Raw genomic sequence first — 14,692 nt, forward strand, 5'->3', positions numbered from 1 at the left:
GCCCGTCCGATGACGTGGGCGGGGCGTGGGCGGGGCTGCGCGCGCAGGCCGGGCCCGGCGAGGCGTGGCCCGTGGCCAGAGCGACGGCTCCGGGGTCGTAGGTCACGTTGGCGCAGGGACGCGGGGGCTAGATCCAGGGCCAGTCATCGGTACCGGGGGCCCGGACGGCGCGGCCTGACTGCAGGTGGGTTCCGGAGTGGGCGGGGGCGCAGGAGGGGCTCTCAGCCGGGATCTGCCCAGAACTCCTCCGCTTGTGCCCATCACATGCCAGATGTGGGGGCTTCCTCCGAGGGGAAGCAGAGGAAGGGGTATCTCCCAGAGGAGTCGGGGCGAAGGTGGACTCCACTTTATCCTTGAACCTAGCGCTCCCCACTCCTGCACCTGGCTGACCTGGGCCGCCCCCAGGCCGTGGGGACGTAGAAGCCTCTCTCCTTGCCCCCTCCCCGCTCTGGAAAAGTCCTCTATTGCCTGTTCCTGATCCGTCGGGAAGGGTTGGTGGGAACAGGCTGGAGAGCAAGACTGCTTAGCCCAAGGCCTGGGTCTGGGCAGGACTGCCCCACAGTCAGAGCAATATTGGTTCTCCTGACCTTGGCCACACCCTTATTTCCACTGATACTCTCAAACCTGGTTTAGGGGTGAGGGTAGTAAGGAGTCCATTGGGTGCAGGCACACAGTAGGTGTACATGCTTGTCTGACATACAGCATGGGTGGCTTCAGACCTTGGGTCAACTCCAAGTTGTCCACCCCAGTTGGGCAGGACCCAGATGTTGGCTGGTCACTCCACAACCTCCACTCCACATGCTTGCTCTGCGTTACAGGCCCTTCTTTGCCATGGAGCCAGGCAGCATGGAGAACCTGTCCATTGTGTACCGGAGCCGTGACTTCCTGGTGGTGAACAAGCACTGGGATGTGCGCATTGACAGCAAGACGTGGAGGGAGACACTAACCCTCCAAAAGCAGCTTCGGCACCGCTTCCCTGAGCTGGCCGACCCGGACACTTACTATGGGTTCAGGTATCTATGTATGTGGGAGTGCAGCACAAGTAACTCACAGCAGCCTCCATTGGAGGGAAGTGGCTGCCCCCAACCTAGCCACTGCTGACCCTCTGATCCATGCCAGGTTTTGTCACCAGCTGGACTTCTCCACCAGCGGGGCACTCTGTGTGGCCCTGAATAAGGCAGCTGCAGGGAGCGCTTACAAGTGCTTCAAGGAGCGGCAAGTCACCAAGGCTTACCTGGCTTTGGTAAGTCCTGCCTGTCCTGGAGCCATGGGAACTCCATTGTTTAGCCCACTTTGGCAGGCCTTGAGTGTCAGTGGGCTTCCCTGCCCGGCAGGTTCGGGGACACGTCCAGGAAAGCCGGATGACCATCAGCTATGCCATCGGCAGGAACAACACAGAGGGTCGGGCCCACACCATGTGCATCGAGGGCACCCACGGTACAGTGGGCAAGGGGGCAGGGGCTTTCGGGCATGTTTCATAGAGAGGGGACCTTGGATGGGTGGGGCCAGTCTGGGCAGCTGACTTATACTGGGTTTGACTGGTGTCCCACGGCCCAGGGCTGGCCTGGCCAACCCTCGCTGCCTGCCTTCCTCCCCCCAGGCTGTGAGAACCCAAAACCAAGCCTCACGGAGCTCGTAGTCCTGGAACATGGGCTGTATGCAGGTGACCCCGTGTCCAAAGTGCTGCTGCAGCCCCTCACAGGTATGTTCAGGAGCAGGGGCCAGGAAGCTGCCCTGGCCCCTCACTGCCTGCCGACGTTATCCTGCCCCCTTTGTGATGGATGCCTAGCATCAGCATTTCTTTTCATAGTGCACTGCAGTATCTGTGTTACATAGGAAAAGAAACTGAGGCACAGAGGCAGAATAGCCTGCCCAGAGCCACCGAACCATCACTGGCAAAGCTGATCCTCTGCCACATACTCGACTCCCCGGTCCTGCGGTTCTTGCCCGACACAGGGTCTCACTGGTCTGGATGTGAGGGCAGTGGGAAAGCTGGCCTGGGTTCTCCAGTGGACTGAGTACCACCCTGGCCCTGCCTTCACCAGAGGTGACCCCAGAAGTTGACTCCTTTTCTGAGCTCTAATGTCCTGTCTATAGCAGGAAACAGGAAGGACTGCTGTTCCCCAGTGTTGCGTGAGGTTCCAGGGTGGCAGCAGGGAACAATGCCAGGTGTGATGTGAATGGTGGGTGGTGATCATGGAGTGGTGCCTTCTCTTGACTGGTCCCCTCTCCCATACAGGCCGGACGCACCAGCTTCGTGTGCACTGCAGTGCCCTTGGTCACCCCATTGTGGGCGACCTGACCTATGGGCAGGCCTCAGGCAGGGAGGACCAACCATTCCGCATGATGCTGCACGCCTTCTACCTGCGGATCCCCACACAGGCTGAGTGTGTGGAGGCCCGCACACCAGACCCCTTCCTGCCCACCCTTGATGCCTGCTGGAGCCCCCACACCCTGGTGCAGCCTCTGGACCAGCTTGTCCAGGTCCTACAGGCTGCCCCCGACCCTGAGCCCACAGAAGGGGGCCCCAGGCCCTGCAGCCCCTCCATGTCTCTGCCTGGGCCAGGCCGGCCCCCACCACCCCCTGCCAAGCCCCCTGAGACAGAGGCGCAGCGTGCCTCATGCCTTCAGTGGCTGTCAGAGTGGACACTGGAGCCGGACAACTGAGAGTGTGGGAGTGGCCTACAGGCTGGGGCACTCAGGCAGATGGGGGCTGTGGGTCAGAGCTCTAAGCCCATCCTAAGGCAGGGGTGTGCCAGTGGAAGAGTACTGAGGCTCCTCCACACGTTGGCTGTAGTGACCAGGCCTGAGGAGGGGCCAGTAGGGCCAGCAGGGGGAGCCAGGCAGCTTTGATTCTGGAGGATGAAGAGCTCAGGGCTGTGGGACCAGCCCCCCAGGGAAAACCAAGGCTTGCCTGTCCTTGAGAAACCCTTTCTGACTCCAAAGCTTCGCTCCTAAGGCCCATTTCGTAGACTTGCCCAGCGTTGCCCTGGAAAAGGACATGGGTGGGCTTCTCCTGGTCCCCCAGTCCATTCCCCAGAGCACCCTGCTCTTCACTCTATTCAGACCATCTGTCTCATCACCTCAGTCTAGCTGAGTCCTCTCCACCTGCAGACCCTGACTTGTTGCCTGCCTGGCTGGTCCTGCCTTGTGCCTTGGCTTCTGCTGGACACTGCCCATGGGCTTCCCTCCCCACCATCACACACGGGGGTGGGTCTAGGCCGTCCCCTCAGGCCTGATATATGCAGCTCTTCAGCATCCTCCCACACAGCCATGGGCCATCAGACCTCAGCCTGGGAGCAAGGGCAGCCTGGCCCCTGCCTCCTCCATTCTCTGCAACACATTCACATAACCCCAAGTACAGTTGGGCTTTAGGACTTGGAATAAAAAGGCTTAGTGACTAACCCTGTGAACAACTATGAGTGATTCTGACGTTGGGGTTGTGGAGCGCACCCAGACTCCCTCAATCCCTGCACTGGGCAGACCTCATGGTCCTGGCTGCTGACCTGTTCCCTCCCCGCCCCCCCCACTATACAATGAGCACCTGGCTACCCTAGTTAGGGAGGAGCTGGAAGACCCTGAGCCCTCCCAGCCATAAGCACTAGAGCATTCATCTGATCTCACTAGGGTCCCTCATAGAGCCACTGCCCCCCATCACCACCACCACACCAAAGGAGGGCTGTCACCTAGGTCACCAGCCAGTCAGGTGCCATGTCCCTGCACTGGGCTGAGCCAAACCCCTTCTCTCCAACTGAAAAAGACAGGTGCTGTTGTGGGACTTGTGGGCTGGGCCAACCTGTGATCGCTGTGGCATCTCAGCTGAGATGGAGCTGGAAGCAACCGCCATGGGGCCTCCCTGTAGAACCCAAGTCCCAGCTCCTGCTCCGTACCTCTTGTTTCTTCATCTGTAGCAGAAGGGACTGGCTTCCTGTTGCTCAAATGGTCAGGTGGTTACTGTGGTGTGCCACATAGTGGAATAGCATTGACAGGCCTTGTCCAGGTGCACCCTACTTTTTCCAGTTCTCACACTCCCTGAGCCCTCTACCTTGGGGCATATCACCTCCCTGCTGAGACCTACTTAACCTCCCCTCTGCCTCTATCCCCACCCCCATTCCCCTGGGCCCCCCACATCCCACAAACAGGTGCCTGACCACCAGGCTGTAGGGTCTGATACCCCTCCCCATTTGTGTGGCCACAGGCAAGTTGCTCAGCCTCTTGGCCTGAGTTTCCTCATCTTGGCTGTGCCACAGGTGGGGCTGACTCAGTGAGGCAGTGTGTGGAAGAGCCAGGGCTGGATGTAGCTCTACAGCCTAGCAATTGCTCTGTCACTGTGGTCGTTTGTCCAGCCTGGGCCCAGGGCTGCCTGAGAAGCAAAGCCCATGGTGGGCAGGCCAGTATGTGGCCTCCTGCACTCACTGGCTGCTTCCTGCACCCACGCTGGCCTGTGAGAGTCTCCAGCCCTGGGATGAGTGGAAACCCCACCACCACATGTCATCCCCCTCCGCCAAAACTCCTCAGTGTCCAGAGCCCCAGCAAGTTCTCTGCCAAAACTTGAACTCCCCTGGGGTCTGTGCAGGAGCCAGGTGTGATCCTCAGCGGGACCCTCCAGCCATTGGTCCCCAGGTCCGGGTCAGTACCTCTGCTTGGCTGTGAGGCCAGCTCATTGGGCACATATTGCCCTGTGGTGTGAATAACAGTTGTCCAGAGGCTAAACCTGGGCTCTGGGGGTTTAAGGCCCCTCCTAGGAGGTGGTGAAAGTTGAAGCCTCGGTGGGTCAGGGGTCAGTATGGGGCATCTCCCTGTCCATTTCAGCTGGGAGAGAAGCTTTCCTGGGTAGGTCAGAATGTCCCTCCTGCAGTCATCCTTCCTGCTTGGCCCCCAAGGCCTGCCTGGTGGATTGGCCCCATCCTGGGTCCTATGGGCCCCCCAGCATGTGTGGTACACTCTCTACCATTAAGGCTGCCCCCTGGTGCCTACACACCCTCCCTGTCCCCAGCACACAAGTGTGTGGGTAAACACCTGGCTCTGCTCCAGCACCCGCAAATTTGAAACATTACCACACATGTCACTAAAGCAAGATACCATATTGAGTCCACGTGTGCCTAGTGTCCACACAGTGTGCAACATACATCATACATACACACAGATGTGTGTAGGCACCTGTGCACACATGCAGACACTGGCACACACAGTGAAGGCAGGGGTACATGTGTATGAATACACACAACACTTGAGGCATAGAACCCCCAGTGGGAAGGGGTTATGCTGGGCAGCTACCAACCAGGTGCTCAGCCTCCCACTCCCCCGGGACTGGGGAGCAGGTGCCCGCTGTGCTGGGGCCCCAAGGGCCAACACAACAGCGTCGCCTGGCACAACTCCAGCCCCTCCCCTATACGTCTACCTGGCGGGTATCACTGCAGGAGTGGGTGGCTTCACAGGCAGGATGCTGGGAGAGGCATGGAGGTGAGCAAGAACACTGGTGCCCCCACCCTGAACCACCACTGTGCCCAGGGGGTCAGCTGCAGGGGCTGACACACTTGATAGGCTGGCACCTCTAGTGTCTGGAGCACCTGGCACCTGATCTACAACCCCTTGCATCTGACGGCTGCCACCTGGCCCCGGAGCACCAGCCTCTACCGCAGAAGGTCTTTGGGCTCAGGTGAGGGGTTGGGGCCAGGTTGGGGGCCACCACCAGCTAAATCCATAGGGGCTAGGCTTTAGGTCTGGCCTCTGCAGCCCCGTACAAGTAGCCGAGCCCCACAGAGCCTCCATTTTGCTACCTGCATGGGGCAGTAACCTCCCTGTCTTCATCAAGGGCCCTGTGGAGTCCAGAGGCTCACAGGTGCCCAAAGCTGTCAGACTGTGCAAGGCTGTGCCCTGGAGTGGGCAGCATGGGTCGGTTTCCTGATGCTCCTCACCTCCTAGGACCAGTCCTCATAGTTTTGGTCTCCACTATGGCCAAGGCTGCCCAGGAGAGCTGCAGTGTGGGTTGTGCCTGGGGCCAGATCTTAGGCTTGGAGAGGGGCAGAGAGCTGCATGGGCCACCCAGATCTGGGGATGAAGCCACAGCTACACCTGGGCAGGTCGGAAAACTAGCAGGCCTCTCCCCCAACTGCCTGTGGGGACTCACTGCTGTCCCGTGCCCCATAACTGTCAAGAGATCTGTTCATTGGAGACTCTACAGCCTGAGCCACAGCCTGCAGATCACCTGAGCCCTGACCTGTGATAAGAAAAGTCTGGCACCCCCTCTGGTGGGCTCTTTTGTTCCAAAGGCTCTTTTCTTCCAAAGACTCATTGTTTGTTGGGTTGTGCCCCTCCCCAAAGACAGAGAGACAATGCTGCAGCCAGGCTCAGGTCACCCGCCCTGCACAATGCCCAGCCTATGCGATTCTGAACATCACTCTTGTCTATGCACCTTGGCCGAGGCTGGTAGGGAAAGGTGGTGGAGATGGCCTTGTCACCTCCTATTTCCTCTCCAGCTTGTCTAGGACCCGTTGCCCGTTGCCCCAATACCTTCCTGCCAGAACGTGCACACCACACAGCCATGGGACCGAGAGCAGGTGAGATGACTCTCCTTGTGGAAGGGGCTCCCTGGGGTGGCATGACCTTCGGAATCATAGCAAATGTAGAAGGTGCTCGCATTCCAGCCACCGAGTTCTTCCAAGCCTGCACTTAGGGGTCCTGCCCCAGTGTACCCTATCTCTAGCTGGATGGGGGTCAAGGAAGGGAAGGAGGAGGGCAGGCAAGGCACTGGACCTGGGGGGTCCTGGTGAGGACAAGGCAGGACAAGGAAGGCCATAGCTAGAAAGGGCTCAGGAGGAGGTGGTGGTTGACCCCTCTGCTTGGGGTCTCAGGGCTCAAACTGTAAGGACAGAACCATAGGGATGGAGATAGAAGAAGTTTGCATCCATGCATACCAGCTGGGTATGTGTACATGGTTACACACTTTCAACGTATGTGTACATGTCATTACACATATGTGGACATTGATAGGCACACATACAAGCCATCACATATGTGTGCACGTGTTTCCAGAAACACAAAAAGACACACACCGCCAGCTACACATGCATACACATCATCGCATATGTTTACACATGTAGTGTGTTGGTGTGCACACCATTACAGGCGTGTACATGCCACCACACATGTGTATATCACATGTACGTACCTTTAGGAACACACATACAGTGTCAGACATAGAGTTGGACACACTATTACATGCATGTTCACCTGGTCAGACACACACACACAAACACACACACCATACTTGGACCCTGGCTTCCACACACAGGTGACCACATGGCTTCTGCGGTGTCTGTGTTGGGGTAGTCACAGACCCACATGGGACACCGGGTGCCCTGGGCAGACCCACACTGGACACTTTCACACATGCGCTCACTCCCAGACAGGGCTCGGCCCCGAGGTGGTGGTGGTGGGCAGCTGGCAGCTGCTTACTGGCTTGTTCTGTTCCAGGTGCCCTGGTGAGCCCAGGCTTCATCCTCTTCATGTGGCTTACTGCCCACTGCTCTCGTCCCCAGGCTGAGGGCTTCTCCCAGGGAGGGCTGGATGCCAGCAGGGCCGACGTGTGGGCCATGTGAGTGCCAGCCCCTATTGTAGGCTCTGAGTCCACAAACCACATTTCCTGCAGCTGATTCCCTGATAGGCCTGGGAGAGAGAGGTGAATGAGAAGGAGGGAGCACCTCCAGGGTCTGCACACAATGGCTCAGGAGTGGCTATGGCAGGGCCACAGCCTCCCAGCTCTGACCTGGAGGGCCTGGCTCTGCCTGCCCAGATCACTCATTCACCTTGCCCTGAGATGGTCCAGAGCATCTAGTGTCCTGCATCAGTCATGTCCGGATGACTGGGTCCCCAGCCCATCACAACTGGTTGGGGTCCCTCCTGAGCCCCACACTGCTCTCTCTCGCTGTTCCCCTCAGCCTGGCAGGCAATCACTGCTGATCACTGCTCACCCCAAGTCCCCGTGGTCTCTTCCTTCTGCCCTGAGATTTTGCTGCCCTCTCAGGCCCCAAACAGACTCTGTTTCTGTGTACTTTCTGGGGGGGTCTCTTGCTTAGACTTGGCTGTCTTCTTTTTCTCTGGGGGTTGGAGGTCATCGATCAGCCATCAATCAATTGATTAATCAGTTGACTGACTAGGCAGGGCTGGAGGCCCAAGTTGGACCAGCTAGGCTCAGACTAAAGGCCCATAAGACCCTCCCCATGCACGGATTGTATTAGACTCATACTATGAGGAAGGCTCAGTGAGGAGACAGAACTGGCTGAGGCTGCCCAGAAGGTGCCCAGGCCATATCTCTTCCAAATCCTCAGCCATCACTGGGATCGGCCTCCAGAGGAAACAGAGACCTAGCTTCTGGACAGGCGCCACCCCTCTTCATAGCTTAAAGCCTGAAATGGATGCTCACAGGCAGAGTAAGGGAGGAAGTGAGGGAGTGACTGAGGGAGTTAAGTAGGAGACTTGCCTCTGGCAAGGCCCTGCCAGCCACACTTCCCGCGTCTCATTCCTTTGGTGTTGAGAGTCTGACCTCCATCCTTCATGCCGCAGTCTGGGCTGGCCCTCCCACCCCCAGTTCTACTCCTCAGTACCCTCCTCTTTCTGCCCAATGCCAGCACCTCCCTCCTGCAAGACTTCTGGTGCCAACCAGCCAATCGGCTGTCCCGGGACCAGCTTTCAGCTCTGATCAGGAGGATGGCATCACAGCAGGTTCTCCTCAAAGCCTGGCAGGTGAGCCGCCTCAGTTGGCACTATTGGGCTGGGGTCTAAAGGCAAGGGCAGTCTTGAGGGAGTAAGCCCTGGAGATGGGTAGGAAGGGAGGGCATTGTCAGCAGAGGACACAGGCCAGCAAGGGCCAGGATTATATGGCTGGGACACAGAATGAGCTCACCTGGAATATGGGGGCTGTGCTGGAGACACTGCATATGGTGGTTTATAGGCCAACCTGCCAACTTCACAGCCACCTAAGGGGCATCTCTTAGGCTGACCCTGAGGTGACAGAAGTCAGCGGTCCCTCCTTGGGTGGTTCTCTATTGTGGCCTGCTTTGGACGATTTCCAGGATTTTTTAGCCAGTCTCCACAGACCCCAGCCTCCTGTTCTTGGCTGGGTGAGGGCTTGCCCACCTGGCCTGTGCTGGCCATTTCCTGCCTCCATCTGGCACGTGGTGCCCCTAGAGATGGGTGCTTGGGCTCCTGGGGTGGATCTTCCAGCCTACTGGCCTCTCCCCTACCTGAGCTATGAAAGGGACGAACTGAGCTCACCTCGACTCACAGCTGACCCAAACATGGACTGCCTTGAGTTTGAGGAAAGGAAGAAAAGGAGGTAGGAGGGGAAGGAGGAAGAGAGGGAAGGAGGGAGAGAGAAAGGAAGGAAAGCTATAATTCTGTCTCATTATAGGGTTAGTATAAAACTAGTGATTCGAAACCACCCCAAAGGAGGCCAAGCCAGACAAGAACTCTGGGCAGGAGTGGCATTGGGATGAGCCGCCATGGCACAATAGGGCTGGGGGTGAGCAGAGGGCCTGAATGCTGGGGGCGGGGAGAAGTACTGTTTAGTCTGGGTTTGACCCGTTCTGAAGCCATTCTGATGTAGAGGTTGAGACAGGAAGAGGAAGACAATGAAGTCCAGGTGACGCAGAGTGGGCAGGTGGGAAGAGGAAACAGAGCAGATATGGGGGTGGACGGAAGGGGGCTCAGGCGATGGTCCCACACTGAGGGGGCTGGGCAAGGGAGTGACACCCCATACGCCCTGCCCAGCTCAGCTGTCTTGCCAACTTGGCCGCCCAGCATGGCCTCCAGGGTGACTTCGCACTCCACCCACCAGACCTGTTGCTCTTCTACAAGTGAGTGCCTCCCACCCCCACCCAGCATCTGGTCAGCGGGCTGAGCATGCCTCCTCTGGGTCTCTGGGACCCCTGGCTGGCCCCACCCTCCCGACAGCACCCCGCCTGCCCGCAGCCTGGCACAGGTGAGGGAAGCCGACTGCCGGGCCTTCACCCGCCGTGCAGCTCAGGGGGACACAGAACTGCTGGCCAACCTGCCTGACCAGAGGGCCGCCCTGCAGCACTCAGCCTTGGCCTGCCTGGTAGGCCCCTTGGATGGGACAGGACGGGCAGGTGGGCCATGGGGCCAGGCTCTTGCTGATCTGCTCTCCTGTAGGGAGGACGCCACCCTTGGCTTAGCGCCTCTGACCTGCTGCTCCTTGGGATCCTGGTGTGTGACATGGATCCATCCATCATTGTGGCCTCAGACCCCCATGTGCTACAGAACCTGCAGCGCTGCCCCCGCCTGACCCCTGCCCTGCAAGCTGCCCTCAACACACTGCTGACCAGCGGGAGGACCACGCTCGGGTGGGTGGGGGACCCCATCCCCTCTGCCCAGGCCTTCCTTCTGGAGATGAGACAGGAGGAAGCCTGGAGTTTGGGCCCAGGAAGTCTCTATGCCACATCCCTGCTGACCTCCATCTTCTGACCTAGCTCATAGCCCCACTCTGACCTTGCAGCCTGTGAGGCACAGGTTTGGGGGTACTGGGCCCCTTGATTCCCCTGCTCAAGAGCCTAGATGGAGAGTCTGGATAGGTGAAATGTCCCCAGAAGGGCAGGCTCTGGGAACTGTGTGCTCAGGGAAGGGCAGCAGCCTTCCAGGGGCTGGTGTGCTACTCCAGACCCGACACAACAACCCCTTCCCACACACCAGGCCCCCTAGCTCTTGGAACCTAGAGGGGCTGAAGGCTCTGGGACCCCTGGCCACCTACATCAGTCCCAGCCTGTGGATGCAGGTGCAGGAGGTAGGTCGGTGCCCTGGGATAGGGTGGAGAGTTGAGCTGGCCCTGAACACGGGGAGGGGCATCCAGCCGACCCTCTACCAGCCTGTCCAGGCCTGAGGGTTGGTTGTATGGCCACCTCAACACCCGAGTGGTGTCCCCAGTAGCTCCCATCACAGGGTTTCTACTTGTGGGGAGGGAGGAAGGACTGGATGGCCCCAGGGTGTGGAGTCTCCAGTCCCCGCGACCAGGCCATAGGCCTGGATTTCTTCGGCAGTATGGTGGCTGCATTCCGGGCAGGGACACTCAGCCAGCATGATGCCAGGCGCTTTGTCACTAGCTTCCTCAAAGCCAAGTTGGTGCCCTCACGGCCCAAGCGGGGCACAGGTGAGTGTGGCCACTATGGCCTGGGGACACTGCACCTCTCCTGCTCTGGACTCATGACCCCAGGTTAGGGGCACCCAAGACATGGCCCCAACTGCTGCTGGACCTCCTGAGCTTGGCCCGGGGGTCTGCATCCAGCCTTGGCTTGTCAGAAGCAGTGGGGCTGGACTTTGGGGCCAGGGTCAGGCATGGAGGCGAGGTCAAGGTCAGGCTTGACTAAGTCTGCTCTGGGGTAAGTTCTTAGCTAGGAGTCAAGCTTGGGTAGAAAATCAAGGGTGGGTCAGGGTAGGAGTAGAGGGGGGCCCGGAGTCAGCAACGTTGTCAGCTCGGGCCATGGCCGAGCAGCAGGATCATCAGCCCGTCCCACTCCCAGCCACAGGGAGACCCTGCACCCACGGCAACATCACAGCAGCCACGCTGCAGGATGACCTCTTCCTGGTGCACTATGACTGCTTGCAGCTTGAGTCCTGCCTGGGCAGCCGTGTGCTCAGGGCCAGCCTGGACCCCCTGCTGCAGCACCCGCTTCCTGCTGAGTGCCAGCGTGTCATCAAAGCCAAGCTGGCTCAGGTATGCCAAGGACCAGGTGGAAGTGGGTGGGCAGTGGGTGCTGGGCAGTGGGTCCTGACACCCTTGCCCATCTCAGATCTACCCGAGTGGCATCCCAGAGGAGCAGCTGCAGCTCATCACCTCGCTGGTCTACCTCTACTCCCGCACAGAGATTGGCCAGTGGAACATCACATCCAGGGACACGGTCATGGCTCTGCTGGCCTCGGACGTGGCCCTGGAGAACCAGACGGAGGTGAGGGAAGTGGGGGTGGGGCAGAGTGATGAAAAGAGGGTTGATGGGGGGTGGCCACTGACTCTGTCCCACCAACCCGGCCCCACTGACCCCAGCCCTGCCCCTAGGCCATCCTGCAGAAATTCCTGGACCACAAAGGCAACATCACCAGTGCCCTGCTTGTGGCCATTGGGGGCTCCCGCCTCTGCTGGATGAGTCCCCAGCAGATCCAGGCCATCCAGCCCTCAGAGTTCCGGTGAGCCCACCTAGCAACATACCCGCCACACCTCGGGGGCAGCTCTACCTCTTACCGAGGATTAGAGGGGGAGACTGAGGCTCAGGGAGGGTCTGGGCCAGGCCACCATAGGTATGTTAGTTTCTTATGGCTGCCTAAACAAAGTACCTCAAACCCAGTGTTTTAAAAAAAATGAAATGTATCCTCTCACGGTTTGGAGGCCAGAAGTCTGGAATTCAGTGTTAGCAGGGCCAGACTTCCCCTGAAACCTGTAGCAGAGTCTCCTTCCTGCTTCTCCAAGCTTCTGGCGTTGCCAGTGATCCTTGGCCTTCCTTGGCTTGTGGCCTCATCACCCTATCTCTGCCTCGATCACCACATGGCTGTCTCCCCTACTGTCTGAGTCTAAATTTCCTTCTTCTTATGACACCAGTCATTAGATTTAGGGCCCACCCTAATTCAGTAGGACCTCATCTTACTTGGATGACACCTACAATTAGGAAAGACCCTATTTCCAAATAAGGTCACATTCTCAGGTTTTGGGTGGACATGAGTTATGAGGAGACACTATCAGCCCAGTACAGAGAGCAAGAGGACAGCTGTGGGTAGGGGAGAGAGGGCCAGGCCCAGCTACCCAGAGGACAAGGGGTTTCCAACCTGCCCATGAGCCTCACCCCCTCTCCAGGCTGGCCGGGGCCCTGGACATCTCCTCCTGCCCTCAGAGACGGAAGGACATACTCTACACCAGAGCCCGAGAAGCCTTCAGCAGCATCGGGACCATGGACACCTACTACCACTTCATACGCCCCTATCTCGGTGAGACCCCACCCTGTGTTCCAACACCCCTCCTCCAGAAGCCCCCACCCCTCCCCGTCTCACTAGTTCCCAGCCCTCAGGTGGTGCCCCAGTGGAGGACCTGCAGCACCTGGCCCAGGCTAACATCTCCATGGACATCGACACCTTCACCAACTTGAACCCCCAAGTGCTGCAGGTGAGCCCTGGGGAGAGGGAACTGAGGCAGACTGGCCAAGCTAGGGGAGCCCTGGGCCACGGGTCCACAGGCACCCCAAAGTCAGAGGTGTGCAGACAGTGTGGACCTCAGATCACTTCTCCAGGCTGGTTCTGCCAGGTCTTATCCCCGTGCTCACTCCTCCGGTAAGCACTACCCTCGGCCCCACAGCTAGGCTGCTGCAGGACCCTCCGTCCCTCCCTCCATGGCCACCTTGCCTCCTTTGCAGAACCTAAGTGTCGACAACGTGATAATGCTGCTGGGCCAGAATGTGGTGGACCTGCAGAAAGCACGCAGCCACCCAATCATCACCTCCTGGCTCCACAGCAAGAACAGGTCGACCCTAGATGAGCTGCGCCTGGACAAAGACCCCGCTGGCCCTACCAACCCCACCAGCTCAGCCCGCTTGACTACCAGGACTCCCAACACCACCCCCTGGGTGCTCCATCTAGCCACCACCTCAGGCAGGCCTGGGAATGATGCACCTACTTCAGGTATGGCCCCACACCCAGCCCTTCCCCTTGGTGGGTCTTCCCTGCCTATGGTTGGCCCTGTCTGCCTAGGGCCTCTGTGGAATCCAAACTGCTACTTGTGCCCAGTCTCGTACTGCTGGCCAACTCTTTTTCTTTGGCTCCTTGGGTGACATTTGAGTGACACTGGCTTCACCCTATATAGTCTGCTGAATTATTAAAGGACACCATCACCTTCTCCAAAACCCAATGATCTGTATAAAGTAGGGGGTAAGATCCCTGTTAGGGCCCAGAAGAGTGGCAGCACATGAGAATCCTTGCTGGGATGGTATGACCCTTGAGCTCAGAGGGGCTGCCCAGGAGGCTACTAAGACAATGTGGGGCATTGATGCTCAGCCAGGACTGATGGGTGCTCCCTCCATGTTCCACCTACAGGCAGCCCACCAGCACACCTGGGGTACCTGCCGCTTGCTGTGGGCTTGCCCTCCAGCCTCCTGTGGTTGCTGTATCGAAGTACCCTGGGGTCCAGCTGGGATTGCTCATGGGGCACCTGCACGATGGCCCCTGAACACAGCGCTGTCCCAGCACCACATGCAGGAAAACTGGGGCTGGTAGGCGGAGCTGGACATCAGCTCAGGCCTCGGTGCAAGCCCCAGGCCCAGGGGACCTAGCCATGTCCCACATCCTAGGGGCCTGCAGGGCTGGTCCCCACCCACTCCCAGCTCCCAGGATGTGGAGCTGGACTGAGGGCCTGGGCAGAGCTTCAGCCAGCTGAGATGCTGCCCCGGCCCTCTGGGCTCCTTCAGGACAAAGAACTGGGGCTGAAGAAGGGGTCTTCATGGCAGTTACTTTGCTAATTTGAATAAAGGACAAGGTGATTTTCCTGCCTGTGACCCTTTGCTCTGGGCCAGAGGAGGGGCACAGAGACCTTATCCAGGAATGGGACTCTCGTCCACCATCTTCTGGGAAGTCAGTATCACCAGAAGACACCCTGGGTTTGTTGGCCTGGCCTCAGGAGAGACCAGGCAATGGAACAGTATAA

At 58.8% G+C, this 14,692-nt stretch overlaps 2 protein-coding genes across 2 annotated transcripts; both read left to right on the plus strand.

Annotated features, from left to right (window-relative positions):
* Nucleotides 1–50: 50 nt before the first annotated feature.
* On the plus strand, nucleotides 51–3,404 carry RPUSD1 (RNA pseudouridine synthase domain containing 1). The gene is made up of 6 exons (XM_016136667.2): nucleotides 51–184; nucleotides 819–1,013; nucleotides 1,120–1,243; nucleotides 1,335–1,437; nucleotides 1,601–1,702; nucleotides 2,240–3,404. Exons 2-6 carry the CDS (start codon nucleotides 832–834, stop codon nucleotides 2,665–2,667), a joined length of 939 nt encoding a protein of 312 aa, XP_015992153.1. The 5' UTR covers nucleotides 51–184; nucleotides 819–831; the 3' UTR covers nucleotides 2,668–3,404.
* Nucleotides 3,405–5,682: 2,278 nt separating this feature from the next.
* LOC107506103 (mesothelin-like protein) lies at nucleotides 5,683–13,640 on the plus strand. The gene is made up of 14 exons (XM_016136666.2): nucleotides 5,683–6,560; nucleotides 7,477–7,597; nucleotides 8,631–8,745; nucleotides 9,772–9,857; nucleotides 9,973–10,099; nucleotides 10,174–10,364; nucleotides 10,711–10,801; nucleotides 11,029–11,164; nucleotides 11,535–11,728; nucleotides 11,805–11,960; nucleotides 12,068–12,195; nucleotides 12,857–12,987; nucleotides 13,068–13,162; nucleotides 13,508–13,640. The coding sequence occupies exons 1-14, from the start codon at nucleotides 6,449–6,451 to the stop codon at nucleotides 13,529–13,531; spliced, it is 1,707 nt and encodes a 568-aa protein (XP_015992152.2). The 5' UTR covers nucleotides 5,683–6,448; the 3' UTR covers nucleotides 13,532–13,640.
* Nucleotides 13,641–14,692: the final 1,052 nt, after the last annotated feature.

Source organism: Rousettus aegyptiacus, unplaced genomic scaffold (genome assembly GCF_014176215.1).
Source record: "Rousettus aegyptiacus isolate mRouAeg1 unplaced genomic scaffold, mRouAeg1.p scaffold_m13_p_8, whole genome shotgun sequence".
Lineage (NCBI taxonomy): Eukaryota > Metazoa > Chordata > Mammalia > Chiroptera > Pteropodidae > Rousettus > Rousettus aegyptiacus.